Genomic DNA, 14,204 nt, shown 5'->3' with positions numbered 1-14,204 from the left:
GTGGTTCTCCAGTTCTCTTCTGTCTGCTTTGCTTATGTTTTCTGCTGAGGCCTTAAGGAATTGAAAAGTAATGTGAAAAGATATAGTAGCTCAGATGAATAAAATAATTATGTAATGTTTGATTTGTAAAAGGCAAGCTGTGCCCAGAACGATGAACAGAGCTGTAGATGATCCTGTAATAACAGAAAGCGAGAGATTTATAATGCAGTATAAAATCCTCTAGAATGATGCAAACACGAAAGGTAGTGATTGAGGTGCTTACTGTTTCCTAAAACCATAGAAATTTGCTACTCTCCTTATTACAGGTCAGTGGAGCATCATCATAATTTTCAAGCTGTTACTTTAAGGTCAAAAATGCTACATAGTGCTGCTTTAAAACTGTCCAGTTAATATAACTCTGAAACCTGGTGCAGGAGAAACTGAGTGAGCTTGGGGAAAATGTGTGACTCTGAGTTATGGAAGGATCGATGCAGTGTGACAGTGACTCTGCCGTACACTCACTGTCCACCTTAGAAACACAAACCCTGCGCTTCTTCTCACTGTCCACTTTATGTGCTCTAACTGTACAGTAGGTGTACAGTTACACACTCAACCACCTGTTGTCTTGCACAGTTGGTCAGCTGCCCTCTACTCCATTCATCATTGGCTAGTTCCTCTTAAATACAGGAGCTCTGTTGACTGGATATGGTTTGAGTACTGGACCATTCTCAGCACAGCTGTGACACTCGTGATGGTGTGTAGCTGACCTCAGATGAAGAGCTAGAGCATGACTTACTCTAACTGTGAATGTAGTCTCTATACATCATCTTTAAGGGGAGTTTCTGGTAAAGTGGCCAGTGAAAGTACATGGTTTGTGCATAACTGAAACACTCTCAGTGAGCGTTTGTTCCTCTGTGCGAAAGGGAAATGGTGCACATTTCTCACACACACCACTGCCAAGAGGGAACTGATCCTGGGATCCTTCTTCTGTTTCAATTTGTGTCATTTGTTCAAATTATACAGCTACAGCTCTCGTGCTTTGTCTCTACTGTATGATTTAGTTCTTAGCAGCTCCGGGAAGAGAGGTCAGGCCTGTTTGATCCCAGTGAGCTGTGGGGTAGCAACTACAGCAGCAATTAAACAGCAGCATGTTCAAGCCTTTTATGTTGGCACCAAACTGTATAATGCACAGTGTACCCTGACTGTAATTCAATTCACACCAGCAGCTTCTACTGCAATCTGGACTTAGATAGGATCAGATCTGATAACAGTTTATAGATACCAGATGGGAAATGCAGGTGGTAGCAGCAGCATAACACCTACAATGTAAAAAATGATGAAGTGTTGGAAGCAGAAAAATGGTCAAGCGACTGGCTAGACGACAGGTCTTGTGGCCTTGTTCCCAGTATGGAGAGGCCAGTGCCTACCAAAAGTGGTCCAAGGAAGAGCAACCACATGGGGAGCAAAGGCTAGCCTGTCTGGTCCGGTCCCACAGGAGACCTGCTGAAGCACAAGCTGCTGAAAGCATTAATGCTGGCTAACTCTTAAGGAGTTCAGGTTGTTTTGGTGGTGGAAGGGAAACCTACACAATATCACCTACGGGGTTTAATGTTATGCCTGTATGTGCATACATAAGCCATATGTGCAGGCCAGAAACCAGATGTGCTGATAATGCTGTATACTGAATTGTCAATGGATTTTCAAGACTATTCCAGAACTGATCTCAATTCTGTCTCTGCCCTATAAAATATGTTGTGTCAGTGGTCCCACAGTTCTTTGAGGTGGGCAACATGGCAACACCTCTTTGGCTGTCTGTTCATGTGGAAAAATTCCTGTTCTCCAACAACGCTGTGCAAATGTGCTGTCACAGTTCCACTGAAGAGGGCTCCATTTTAAACACAGCTGGTGTGAAGAGGTTTGGGAACTCACCCCCCCCCCCCCCCCCCCATTACCAAACTGCGGGAACCAACACTTACCCACTTTATAGTGGTGTCTGCTCTGCACTCAGAGATGTCTGAATTCTATGAAACGTGCCATGAGATCGCCAGTGTCTGTACATAATGCCCGTGGCCTATTTTCTTGACTTTCGCTAATGTGTAATGTTTTATTTGCGTTAGAGGAGGCAGACATCTTTTTTCGTGCAATTACTGTATGTAGGGCACCAGATAAGGTTTGTGCCACTGAAGAAGTCAAATTGTGTGTGTGTGTGTGTGTGTGAGAGAGAGAGAGAGAGAGAGAGAGAGAGAGGACTGGACTGAACTTTAACCTTAGCAAACTTCCTCTTTGCCCTGTCTGCACATGGTCAATTTGCTGATGTTCTTACTTTGCTGTTGGAAGGAAATGGACACATTCATTCACTATCTCTCTCTCTCTCTCTCTCTCTCTCTCTCTGTGTGTGTGTTTTATACTTATGCAACAAGTCGAAGATTCTAATTTTAACCAAAGCCTGGCAGAGTCTGGTTTGCCTGGCACTCAGCAGTGTTCAACTTGGTCCTATAAAAGACCAACCCAAAGACTCAAGGTTGGTTTAGTGCAGTTCTAAGGGAGTACTTTTATAATATCGTTGCATTCTGGGATTTTTCTCACGTGCTCTCAAGTGTCTAGTCAGCAGTGAGGTAAAACAGTGACCTAATGATACATGTGATGTCATGTGATGTGTGTGAAGTGACAAGTGACCTTCTAGGGGGTAAGGTTAGACCCCACAAAGCATGGAACTACCTTTCTCCATTTTTAGTCAACTTGTTGAGCGTTTAAAAAAAAAAAAAAAAAAAAAAAAAAATATATATATATATATAAGAAAATTAGGCAGTTCCAGTTTCACGCTGACTTAATGGCCACTTAATCATCTACATGTGAATCAATTCGCTGCTTCAGCATGAGCAGTGTTACTCAGAGCAGTTCTCATGATCACCTCATGATCAGCTAAAGACCGTCTGCCCTTTCTGTTTTGATTTTTGATTTTTTTGCACATATCCTACAAATAATACGTCATTATTTTTTGCCGTATGTGATCGTGCTTGTCTGGAAACTCTAACACTAACTAACACTGCTGATTCCTGATTTCTGTGCATATACTGAGGTAACCCTGCGCGTTTGAATCACTGCTCTACGCTGGATGTTTAGAGCCCTCCGAGAGCTCCACCAATCCGCGCGGCGCTCGGCGTGCTGGGGGCGGGGCTTCACGGGACCCTCTCGTGCCGCTCCGCTCTGAGTGGAGACCCGGAGCTGGGAGTTGAGCAGATCAGCTTAGTCTCCACACTTTCATTCACTTTTTACATCGGAGACAGTCTTCCCCCACACGCCGAGTGGACGGAGCACAGGTCCTGACCCTGGACGGACAGCGGACAGCTGTTACTCAGGTGTTGTGCGAGGGCAGTCCGCTGTTTGCTGGAGCTGTATTCGCAGCCGGGCGATGCTCGAGGTGTCCATACCCTCCCTGGAGAGGGAAGTGGACGACTCAGGCAAGTTACGCAAAGTAAGTACACCTTACTAAGGAGGCTACAGCTAAGCCATATGACTCGACAGCTTGTCTCGAGCTCTAGTCTAAATGACTTGGGGTTGCCACATTTGTGCAGTTTTAGGCTCAAACCCTGTGCTGTGCTGTGGAGACTGAGGCTTGTCTGAAAACTGGTCTGTCCAGTAGGTAGGTACCCTACAGTCATCCGTGGCTGCTGCCCTCAGTGTTAACCACGTTTGACCACCTTCAAGTTTTATTATAAAGACCTTGGAGCACTGTTTCACTGTACCGGGTGTTCAGAAAAATGATCTGCAACTACTGGTGCATTTTGTCTGTGTCAAAATATTACAATAAATGGCATGTATCAAAAAAATATCTTTAAAAACTGTCCTACCATACTGAAGTGGGACAGGGAGGAAGCTGGTTCGTGTTTTGGGGTTTGGATTGGTGTAAGACACTGAAACTGTGTTTTGCATTAATTCATTCAAAGCAGCCCATTTATTTCAACTGAACAAAACCAGTTAACTGCTCCCACGTGAAGTGTTTTAGACTGCACTGACAAACCAGTTTTACCGTGTATTTCAAACCTGCAGAGAAGTGGAATCTAGTTTTTTAAACCTAGAACATTTACTAGAGGTTCAGCAGGAGCACATCAGGCTGGCTAGCGTTTCAGTGAGCCCTGTAACAGCTGTAGGATCAGCTGTCAGAATCCTCTAACCTCTCAACCTGCACCATTCCTCAAAGTAACCCAGACCAGCTCTTGACTTGGCAGTCCCCACCTTTTAAAGGCATAAAAACAGGCTAGGATTTCTACTGTCAAGTAGCGTGTCACACACACACACACACACACTCAACTGAAGTCATAATTGAAGGAGAGATAACACAGCCCTGACTGACTCCATCGTGGGTTTACAGCAGTAAATGCTGATCTGATCCTGGGTGGATCAGCACTGCCATTCTGAGATGTTTTGTCAGTAGCTGGACCGCCAGGCAGCATGTTTGGGTCACACATTCAGCCACCTGCCCATGTCTCTGGGTTACTGCCACAACCTAAGCCCCAGCCAAAGAGCAACAGAATGCGAGCTATTGTGCGCTTCATCACTGAGGCCATGGCATGATGTTACTCATGCTTGATTTTCATATTAAGCACCATGTTTCTTTTCATTTACATTCACACTCACCTCAAAGGAAAGGAAGATTTGACGCACATTCAAGTATGTTTCCCTGGAGCTGACATGTTAAAACACGTGGCTGTGAGTGTGCCGATTGCAGAGAAGAGCTCTCTGGCTCTCTGAGGCAAGCATAAACTAAGCATAGTCCTTAACATTTATGTCCTAAGACACCAAACATGAGCACACACACATACACCTGTAGATGAAGTCACTCTGGAACACTCTGACTATGTGTGTGTGAACTTGTTTCTGCATTTTCAGGACCGTAATTACATACATACATACGTATGTCTAAAACGGCAAATGGCAACATTCATTTTCATACTCATCATTATTTTAAAAATGGAAGTCAATGGAGATTTTATTGAAGTCAGTTAGAAGCATTTCTATTGATCCACCCATCTGGGCATTCTGTGTAAAGCCTTGTGCTCGCAAGATATAAAAAAACAAACGTGTGTATTTGTTAGTGTGTATGTGCGATGTTTATCTGTGAGGCTAAAAGTAGAGCCCTATGGGAGTCAGCTGAATCACAGCCGTGCTAAAAGGTGCTGATGTCACTCAAAGCTGGAATGCCATTCCTTCACCGCCTGAAGCAGCCATGCGCCAACTGCAGTGCTGTCACGACCCAATAATTACCAGCTCCCAAATGCAACATAAACATTCAGTTCACAGAGTGAAGGGATCTGTCTAATGGGGTCTGTCGTGGATTTTGAGGTGTTCTTTTGAGGTGATCATTGCACTGTTATACAGTTGCTTGTCTAACATTCTGACAAGCAGTCCTCTTGGCCTTCTATAGCTCTATAGCTTGACCTCCACGATTCTGCCATTTCTAAATGACATTATAAACTGAGGAAACGGCTTCCTATCTTCTAATAGCCTTCTCCTGAGCATCCATTATTTCCATTTTCAGAACGCTAGGCAGCTGCTTAGAGGAGCCAATGGCAACTAATTGTTGGAAGCTTTGAAATGTGCATTACCTGGCATTTTCCTAAAAAGCTTGATTATGGTCTGAGAGCTTAAATTTCTTAGGGTGTTTAAACATATGCATGGTTCTCCTCTCCTTCATTCACTGTAAAACTGTACAAAACAGAAGTAATACACTAAGCTTACTTAAAATGGAAAGATAATGTTTCCTAAATGGTGCCAAAACTCTTGTGTGTCACTGTATATCTGTATTTTAGGCTATTTTGGGCATTTCTATTGGTCCATTCATCATTATAGTTTGACAGTGTCGAGATCAACTATACCAAACCTATACCAAAGCTTTTGGGCGTCAGTGATTTATCTATAAAGTCTGCAATTAAAATTCAGATTCTCAAATTTTAGATTTCAGAGTTTTAGAATTCCCATTGCTTCACATTCTGTAACTGTGTTGCTGTGCAGGCGGCAGTGATGTAATACCGACCGTCTACATTGCTGACCACTTTGTACTCCAATCTACTGTATGGCGCCTGTATGTTGAACACATTGGGGTTGTGTGTATGTGTGTGTGAACATGGGGGTTCCTGTGTGTGTTAAGGCTTCATCCCAGCTAAAGCATCCAGCCCTGCCTGTCGGTGACAATGGCTGCTCTGTGTGTGTGAGAGAGAGAACGGGTGTGTGAGAGTGTGTCAGTGAAAGAAGGAGGGAGGGAAAGAGACAGAAAGACTGAATAGAGCTCTTTACGGGCAGCGCTTCTGACCCAAAACACACAGCAGCCTACACATAGCCTGTGTTTCCCTCAAATCGTTCTGCCCAGGGTAAAAAAAAAACCCCAACTTAGACCGAGCCATACTCTCCTCCAGGACCATCTACAGGCCCAGGCTGGCTTTGAGGAGACTGGTATTCCTATTATTGCTGAACGCTCCTTTTTGTCTTTCCACACAGAGCTTTTTGTTCTAGTGGCAGTTTGTAGGTACCCTGAAATTGCATCTTCAGTGCAGAGTTTATGGGCTAGTCCGGCTGTTTATCACATTCCTTCAGAGCATTCAGAGCTTGGAGATCACTGTCTGCTAGACAGACTGTCCCCTTTCAGCATGATGAACAGAAGAGTGCTCTTTGCTTTGCTCTGCTTGCTCTAACTCACTTAACTAATGAAGTCAGGGAAATGCATTGGTCATCATGTGGTCATTTTATACCTTGTTAATTTGTTATAACTTATGCATTTGAGCAGAATTTATCATAGCAGATTATTTAAAAGACTAAATTCCTGCATTTCTTCCATTGAAATGACTTTTGTGGTCATTCAAAAAAAAATTTAATACCACACGAAGCTACAGGCATGGGGAGGGTGAATGCTAGTACAGACCTCCTCTGATTCACATGAACATTACTTGACGGATCAACCCACTTTGATGAGAACACTAACTGTCAATTCTGTTATGATGGTAAACACACACCCCCAAAATTCTTCATCTCCTGATGAGAGGGCCAACAGTTAGGCAGTTGCGCCACCTGGAAGTCTTAGTATCCAATACTTTTAATACCATATTAATACCAGTTTACTTTCTTGTGAACATAAACTTACCTTTAACTTAGTGCAAGAACTATGAAGTATACCGCTATAGAGCATTCACACTGTTTAACAATATTTAAATGAATCTAGATGAAAATTCATGGCAATACCAGAATGATTATCTTAGAAAACTGGCCCACAGTTGAAAGTTAACATAGAAACCTTACAGAATAAATACACTTATGACTGTAAATTCTCTTAATAATTACAATATAACAAACAAATCATTTGTGACTTTTATATTACTGATGTAATGAGAATGCCGATCAGTTGTTGTAAACCAAAGCAGAACCCCTGTCCCTTCCTAAGATCTCTGATTGGTCTATGTAGTGTTGTTGATGAAGAATAAATGAATATGCAAAGCTTAATATTTCTACACTATATGTCTGAAAATTTGTAGACACCCCTTTCTAATAAATGTAGCATTCAGCTATGTTAAGTTACAACTACTAGTGACAAAGATGCACACACACAGCTTGTTTAGTCCCCCTAGACCAGGGTGGGCTAGAGGGGTATAAAGTCCCCCAGCATTGAGCTGTGGAGCAGCGGAACTGCTGAAATGATAGATGGTGCTCCATACAATACTTTTGGGATGAGTTTGGGGAGTTGGGGATGAGGTTTGGTGGCGATCATCCAACATCCTGACCTCACTGAACATAATCAGTTTTTCATCAGCAGTGCTCCAGAATCTAATAGAAAACCTTTCGTGGACAGTAGAGACAGTTACTCTAACAACAGCAGGATAAATTCTCTTTATACCCTTGATTTCAAAATAATACCTTTGCCCATATGCTATATGTTATTTCTGGGATTCTATGTGGAACCTATTAAGAAGTCTGGAATTGATATTTCTAACTCGATGAGTTGATTCTATATGTATCAGTTATAGTCCCCCCTCCAGGTTCTTAGACCTCTCATTGCATCATTCAGGTAGTCCTTTTCTCACCAAGTTATGCACATTTTGCCACTGACTTGTTAAAGCTTGCTTGAAAATGCCTCTCTCTCTCTCTCTCTCTCTCTTTCTGTTTCTGGCAAGACACAGCCTTTCGTAGAGGTGAAACAGCTGAGAAGTGAAACGTTTTGCTCAGAGTGAAAACATTTAAGAAGTGGAAGTGAGCAGTGTAAGTTAGGGAAAATGGGAAATTTCAAGGATGTGAGTCTTTTACTGAAACCCAAACAGGGCTCCCCTTCCCATAACAGAACTGCAGGTGTGTTCACAAGCCTGAACCGAGGTTCTTTCATTAGATTTACACTCACTTCATAGCAATAATTAGATGGGATTAGAGTTACATTTGGAGGTAGAGTAATGTAATTATTACAGTCTTGTCCAGCGCCTTTTTAAACATGTCCTTAAAAATAACCTTCATGGGTTTTTCTGAAGTATAGAGGCGCTTGAGAAGGCATTTCATTGTGCATGGCACTGATCCCTCGGGTTGTGTGACGCTTCTGGCAAGTCACTGTGTAGTGGAGCCCATAGCCAACATATGTGTTATTAACATTTTTTTTTTCAGATTAAAATTGTATTACTACTATAAGTGACGTATAAGATTGGTTATGGATATCTTATAATATTGGTCATGTAATACTTTATTAGTGGTTACAGAATATTTCTTTTGGAGGTGACAGCAGTGCGTAAATCAAGTAGCCACTCCCATCTCAGTCATTTATGCTGAAATTTTTTATGCCGTGTGAATTGCTACATTCACATTACATTACTCCACCTCCACCTGCTAACTAACCCCACCCGAATAGAGCTTAAGACTCACAAAGACGCTTAATATGCACTACTTTGGTTTTCGCTTGTCTCTAGTAGCTGTTGCCCTTCTTCCTTTTGGCTATGTTTGCCAAACAGTCTAGGCCTCTGTAGTACACAGGTTTCCAATGTTGGTTCTGCACATTTGGTGTTATTTCTAACACATCCGCTTGAGCTCAGGAAGAGCTTGTTAATTAGTTTATTAGTTTAATCAGGTGTGGCGGGTGCAGGAAAAACCAAAAGGCTCAAAGCAGGAGGTTAGGAACAGAGTTGGAAATCACTTGCAAGCTAACACCACTGAGCCTTACCATGTACGATTTCAAACCAGGCACAGAAAAGCACATCAAGAACCGTTCCTTTATGTTGTGTACAATGGTGGGAAGGAGGAGGTTTCAGCACAGTAGGTCCTGTCACTATAGGACCTTGGGTGTGATCTAGCTCCTTTTACATTTTCTGCTGAATAGCTGGCAGTTTGACTTAGAAAAGATCATAGAGGCCATTGAAGCACATCTCAGTTCAGGCTGAAGGCATGTAGGCCTGTCTTTTCATTTGTTATACAAGCACAGACTCAAGATGGTGTGGTTTACTGTACCGCAAGGCAAGGTTTCCACATGGTCATAACCAAATCAGTTCACTAGAGGGCACACTTCTCATTCTCATTCATTTTGGACACATATTACTATCCGTTACTTGGTTAGAGCTGTTGTTTGTTTTCTGTATTTTAACAGCTCTTCAGGGTGGAGATTTTGTTCAATGGTAGGAAACACTTTGTCCTGCGGCGGCAGAGTGAATTCCAGACGTTGCATCGTAAGCTCAAGAAGATCCTGCAGCCTCCTGATTTCCCCAGTAAGAGAAACCAGCACCTACGAACCAAGCCACTAGAGCAGAGACGTCAGGAGCTGGAGGACTACATACAGGTACAACAGAGCTCTTCATCCTTTAACTCTAATAAATACAGTTATAATATAACATGTATAATATAACATGTTTTCTCCATGCAGGTAATCCTGTATGAGAATGAAGCGGTTCCTCAGGAGTTGCTAGACTTCCTTAAAGTGAAACACTTTCATTCAGCAAACAAGATCTGCAGTTTGGAGTATGTACTGTACCAGCAATTGCACTATTGTCCACCTGTACACTATTTGTCACCTCCAACATACAGCAATCCACATGACACATGATTCTTTGTTTTCTTTTAGTGAAGAAGAGTGGAATGACTCCCAAGATCAGGGGTACAGGTAAGAGTCTTATTTGGGGTAATTGTTTGATCAGAAATTAAATTCTAATCTTGAATTAATATTAATTACCATAAAAACAAACTCCTCAAGTTAGGCTGGCATTTACAGTTCCCACCCAACACCCAACAGCTGCTGATGGAACTGAACAAATCCATACAGTGGCTGACAGTTTAAGCACAATGCAGTGGCTAGATTCAAACAACCGAATGTACCTGACTCTTTGGCAGACAGTGGAACTCTTATGGCAGTATAATGATATTTTTTTACAGTACTCAAGATCATATAAATGTATTTATTATGGGTCAGTAACAGCTTTAGATAGAATGCATGACCAGAACGAATGCAGATGTTTAAACTGTGGAGTTACACTCTGCACGTTCACAAGTGTGTCTTAAGGTCACACAATTTTGAAACCTGTCACAAGACACAGTTATAAAGCAAATGGAGGAGTGGGATAGCAAGAGTCTTAATGAGGCCATACCTCATGCCTGCTGCAGAATCACATGCCTACCAGCTGTCATTAGAATGTTGGCAGGATTCTGGAGGCATGCTGTGAGCTCAAAAACAGAACTGCTGGACATGTTAATCAGTGTGTGCAGTTTTAGCTTTGGCTCAACAGAATAAATTCTACCAAGGACCAGGACAAACACATGAGACGTGGCCATGGTCTCAGATTCTGAACCTTAACCAACAACAACTAGCAGTTGAGATAGTGGATTGGGGTAACACCACTCCCTTCTAAATGGTGACGTGAGGTCTGATTCCATGCCCTGGCAAGAACACCTTACTACACCAATTAGAGTCATTGGATAAGACTTGAAACATGCCTCTGCAACATGAAACACAAGTGTTTGCAAAATACTGCAACTTATATTTAAAAAAGTGGAACATAAATGGTTCTGGTAACTGCCAACAGTGCAGGTAAGGCAATTGCACTTGGGGTTAGAAGTGTAAGGGGGTAGCAACTAGGCTACCTCACATCTGCCATCAGGAAGAAGGTACCGCAGCATCCGGTCCAACACGACCAGACTCTGCAACAGCTTCTTCCCCCAAGCCATCAGACTCCTCAACACAACTCAACTTCTGAACTGATATCTTTCTGGTACATGTACACTCTCCCTCTCTCTCTCTTTCCAACCATTTACCCCAGATAACATGGGAAGCATTTTTTGCACAAGCATTTGCACTAATAACTTTACTACCTCACTGGACTCTATTTATTGCACATTGCACAACTTGCACACTACCGTCATTATTTATTATCCTCTGTCTGTACTGTGTTGTGTTGTCTGTCCGCACTTGTTTGTTTGTGTTGCACTTGTGTCTTGTATGCACTGTCTATGTTGCACCATGGTCCTGGAGGAATGTTGTTTCGTTTCACTGTGTACTCTGTATGTAGTTGAAATGACAATAAACCCACTTGACTTGACTTGACTTCACTGGAACCATTGTATCCATATTTATGTAGTTTTGCACCAACGACTTATGGATAGCTACAGTCACTACATTACATGGACTACACTTGGCTACATAAGTCTCATATTTAGGAATGACATCTATAGTAGGACATCTTATTGTGTCTGCCATATGAGTATAATGTGAACTTTGTTTGAATTAAATATTTTAAAGATTTTTCCTACATGTTGCAAAATATATAGTCATGCAAATCCTTGTATCTCCAAAAAGGCAATTTCACAAGAGAAGGAAGAAACCTTCTTTGCTTTCAGTGGAAATCAGTTTTAAAATATTTCATTCTATATATATTTAATTCTATATATTCTATATTTTATAAGTCATTTTGGAGCATTTCTATTGGTCTGTTCATTTTTATTATTATTTTGGACCTCTTCTGCCCCCCTGTTGTCTGTTCTCTTTGCTCATTTTATAATGCCACCAATTATGAACCTGAATGGAGGTCACACATAAAGAGCTTGATTCTTCCATTTGTGTTTGCGGACTACAATTTGGAAAATGGACTCTATCATGAAGCAGTTTAAAGTTTGATTCACTAATGGAAATCTCTTCATCCCTCTAGCTATAAGCTACTGCATCAGAGAGTGGTGGGCTTCTCAAGTGACCCCTATCTCCTTGCATCAAGCTCAGGTAACATATGTACTAATATAATTCCTTTATATATATTATTATGTATTTCTTATTTTATTTCATCACTGTTGAAGTGATCACTACCTTTTGCATGTCTGTGTGAGCCTTTCATGTCTGGTCTGTGACTAATAAACATAGAGCATCTTACACTGCATCCTATGAAAGACTGGAAGAATGCTACACCTTGATGAACAGAATATGGCCTTCCAAGGGTTGTAGTTGGGTACCTGAGAAAAAGAGTAAATTGTCCCTTACGCAAGGGCACAAGGGCAGTCACTGGAAACACTACCTTGGTTAGCTTCAGTGTGCTAATCAGCTAGCCATGCAAACATTGTAAATGCTTTTTAAACATAACTTACATAAAACCTTTGGTTTAAAACTGTGGTATAGCCGTGTGTAGCCTTTAGCATGCTAGCTAACTAGCAAGTCACAAAGCCTTATCAGCTGTCCACATTACAGATACAAGTACTTTACAACGCAAAGCAGAGAAACGTGTCAGGTCGCAATTATTTCAGGGCAAGTTCTGATGTTAAAACCGTAACTTGTGTAACTTCCCTTGACCCTCGCCTCTCATATAACCAGCTTCACTTCAGCTAATAAAGCAATGCAACAGCCCTTAAGATCGCATTGGGATTCCCGTGAGGGCAGTGAAAGACGCTACGTGGTTAAGGACATGTTAAAACTGGGATTGGAATGCAGGGCATGTCCCTTACATGAGGGCATAAGGTCAGCCACTGAAAACATGTCCCTTACATTTTGTTTAAAAACCTCATGATGGTGCACTTACCCCCACTCAGTCAGTAGTGCATTCTAATGCGAATGCTACAACAGCCTAAAGCATCCTGACCCACAGTTCTCCAACAAACAACCAGTAACACTGTGTTGATGTACCATACCTATATGTGATCATTGGGAGATTGTAGAATGTCTCTGAATTCAAACTGGTTCATTTGTCTTGTCAGTTTTCATTCTGGTAAAGCTGACCATCCAAATCTGAATATTGGGACCCTTTCTGATCAGTGTGCTCTGGACACTGCTCATATTCTGAATATTAAGTAGTGTATGTGCTAATACTTGAGTGATGCTTTACACCTTACTTCAGTCAAGTCAAAACATCCCTACATTTTTGTGCAGATCTTCCTGATACAGTAGTGGCTGGTGTCCTGCAGGGCCTCTACCCCAGAGATGCCAAGGTGAGCTTTAGGGCTTGTTCCAAACCCAGTATTAAACCTGCTCCACTGCAGCCCAGGCATCCTGCTATCCCTTCCATCATCATAGACAGAGGCAGCCTCAGCTCACTGCCAGAGACACAGAGGACCTGAGAGACTGGACATATGGTGCTTTTCAACACCATTCAAGATGTTAGAAACCTTGCATTATCAAAGGCTTGAAGAAATGGTGTTCTCAAGGGATGAAGAGAAAGCCCTCAGGATCAATGAACTCCTTCACTTGATCTGGATCTTCAGTGGATATAGTTTTGTTCCTGTTCATCTCTGTATGGCGGATGGTCGAACTTACCACACGGTTTACCGGATTAAAGGACTCGTAAACTTCTTGAGAGTCTCTCATGGCCCCTGTGGAGTTCAGTATAACTAATCAATGCCTCTACAGTTACTGCATCCCACAGACTGGGACGAGTTACGACACATCCACGGTGAGGTCTGGATCAATCAGTGTTGATTTATTTGAAGTGCCTTTCACAATCACCACTGCACCAAATACCATAGTGCTCCGAATACTGAGAGTATACAGGGAGTCACTGCTAGAGAAGCCTGAGAACTAACAAGTGGTTTGAGGTGTGGAGGTCATTTGACTTTTGATATAAACCAAACTTTATTTTAAACAGTGGTTTTGTTTTTACCCAAATGTGACGCTAGCTTTCATATACAGAGTTCAACCACAGTTTTCCAACTAACCCATTCTGTTCAGCTGCATGTGAACGAAATTTATTGTTTACATATTTCTTCAAATAAATACTGGATGAATTTCTGTGGTGTTCGATCAACAT

The 14,204-nt window shown here is 42.0% G+C and overlaps 1 protein-coding gene across 1 annotated transcript; it reads left to right on the top strand.

Annotated features, from left to right (window-relative positions):
* Positions 1-3,211: 3,211 nt before the first annotated feature.
* Positions 3,212-14,181, top strand: snx22 (sorting nexin 22). The gene is made up of 6 exons (XM_072672376.1): positions 3,212-3,454; positions 9,584-9,772; positions 9,857-9,951; positions 10,055-10,093; positions 12,129-12,196; positions 13,331-14,181. The coding sequence occupies exons 1-6, from the start codon at positions 3,392-3,394 to the stop codon at positions 13,516-13,518; spliced, it is 642 nt and encodes a 213-aa protein (XP_072528477.1). The 5' UTR covers positions 3,212-3,391; the 3' UTR covers positions 13,519-14,181.
* Positions 14,182-14,204: the final 23 nt, after the last annotated feature.

This window comes from Salminus brasiliensis, chromosome 2, assembly GCF_030463535.1.
Source record: "Salminus brasiliensis chromosome 2, fSalBra1.hap2, whole genome shotgun sequence".
Taxonomy (NCBI): Eukaryota; Metazoa; Chordata; class Actinopteri; order Characiformes; family Bryconidae; genus Salminus; species Salminus brasiliensis.
The sequence above is the reverse complement of the archived record's forward strand: the minus strand, read 5'-3'. Positions and strand labels throughout refer to the sequence as shown.

Bases quoted from the DNA above. Each gene is read 5' to 3' on its own strand.
- snx22 (XM_072672376.1), top strand. From the start codon at position 3,392: ATGCTCGAGGTGTCCATACCCTCCCTGGAGAGGGAAGTGGACGACTCA. The intron at 3,455-9,583 runs GTAAGTACACCT...GTATTTTAACAG, and splicing joins ACTCAGGCAAGTTACGCAAA to CTCTTCAGGGTGGAGATTTT. The intron at 10,094-12,128 runs GTAAGAGTCTTA...TCATCCCTCTAG, and splicing joins TCCCAAGATCAGGGGTACAG to CTATAAGCTACTGCATCAGA.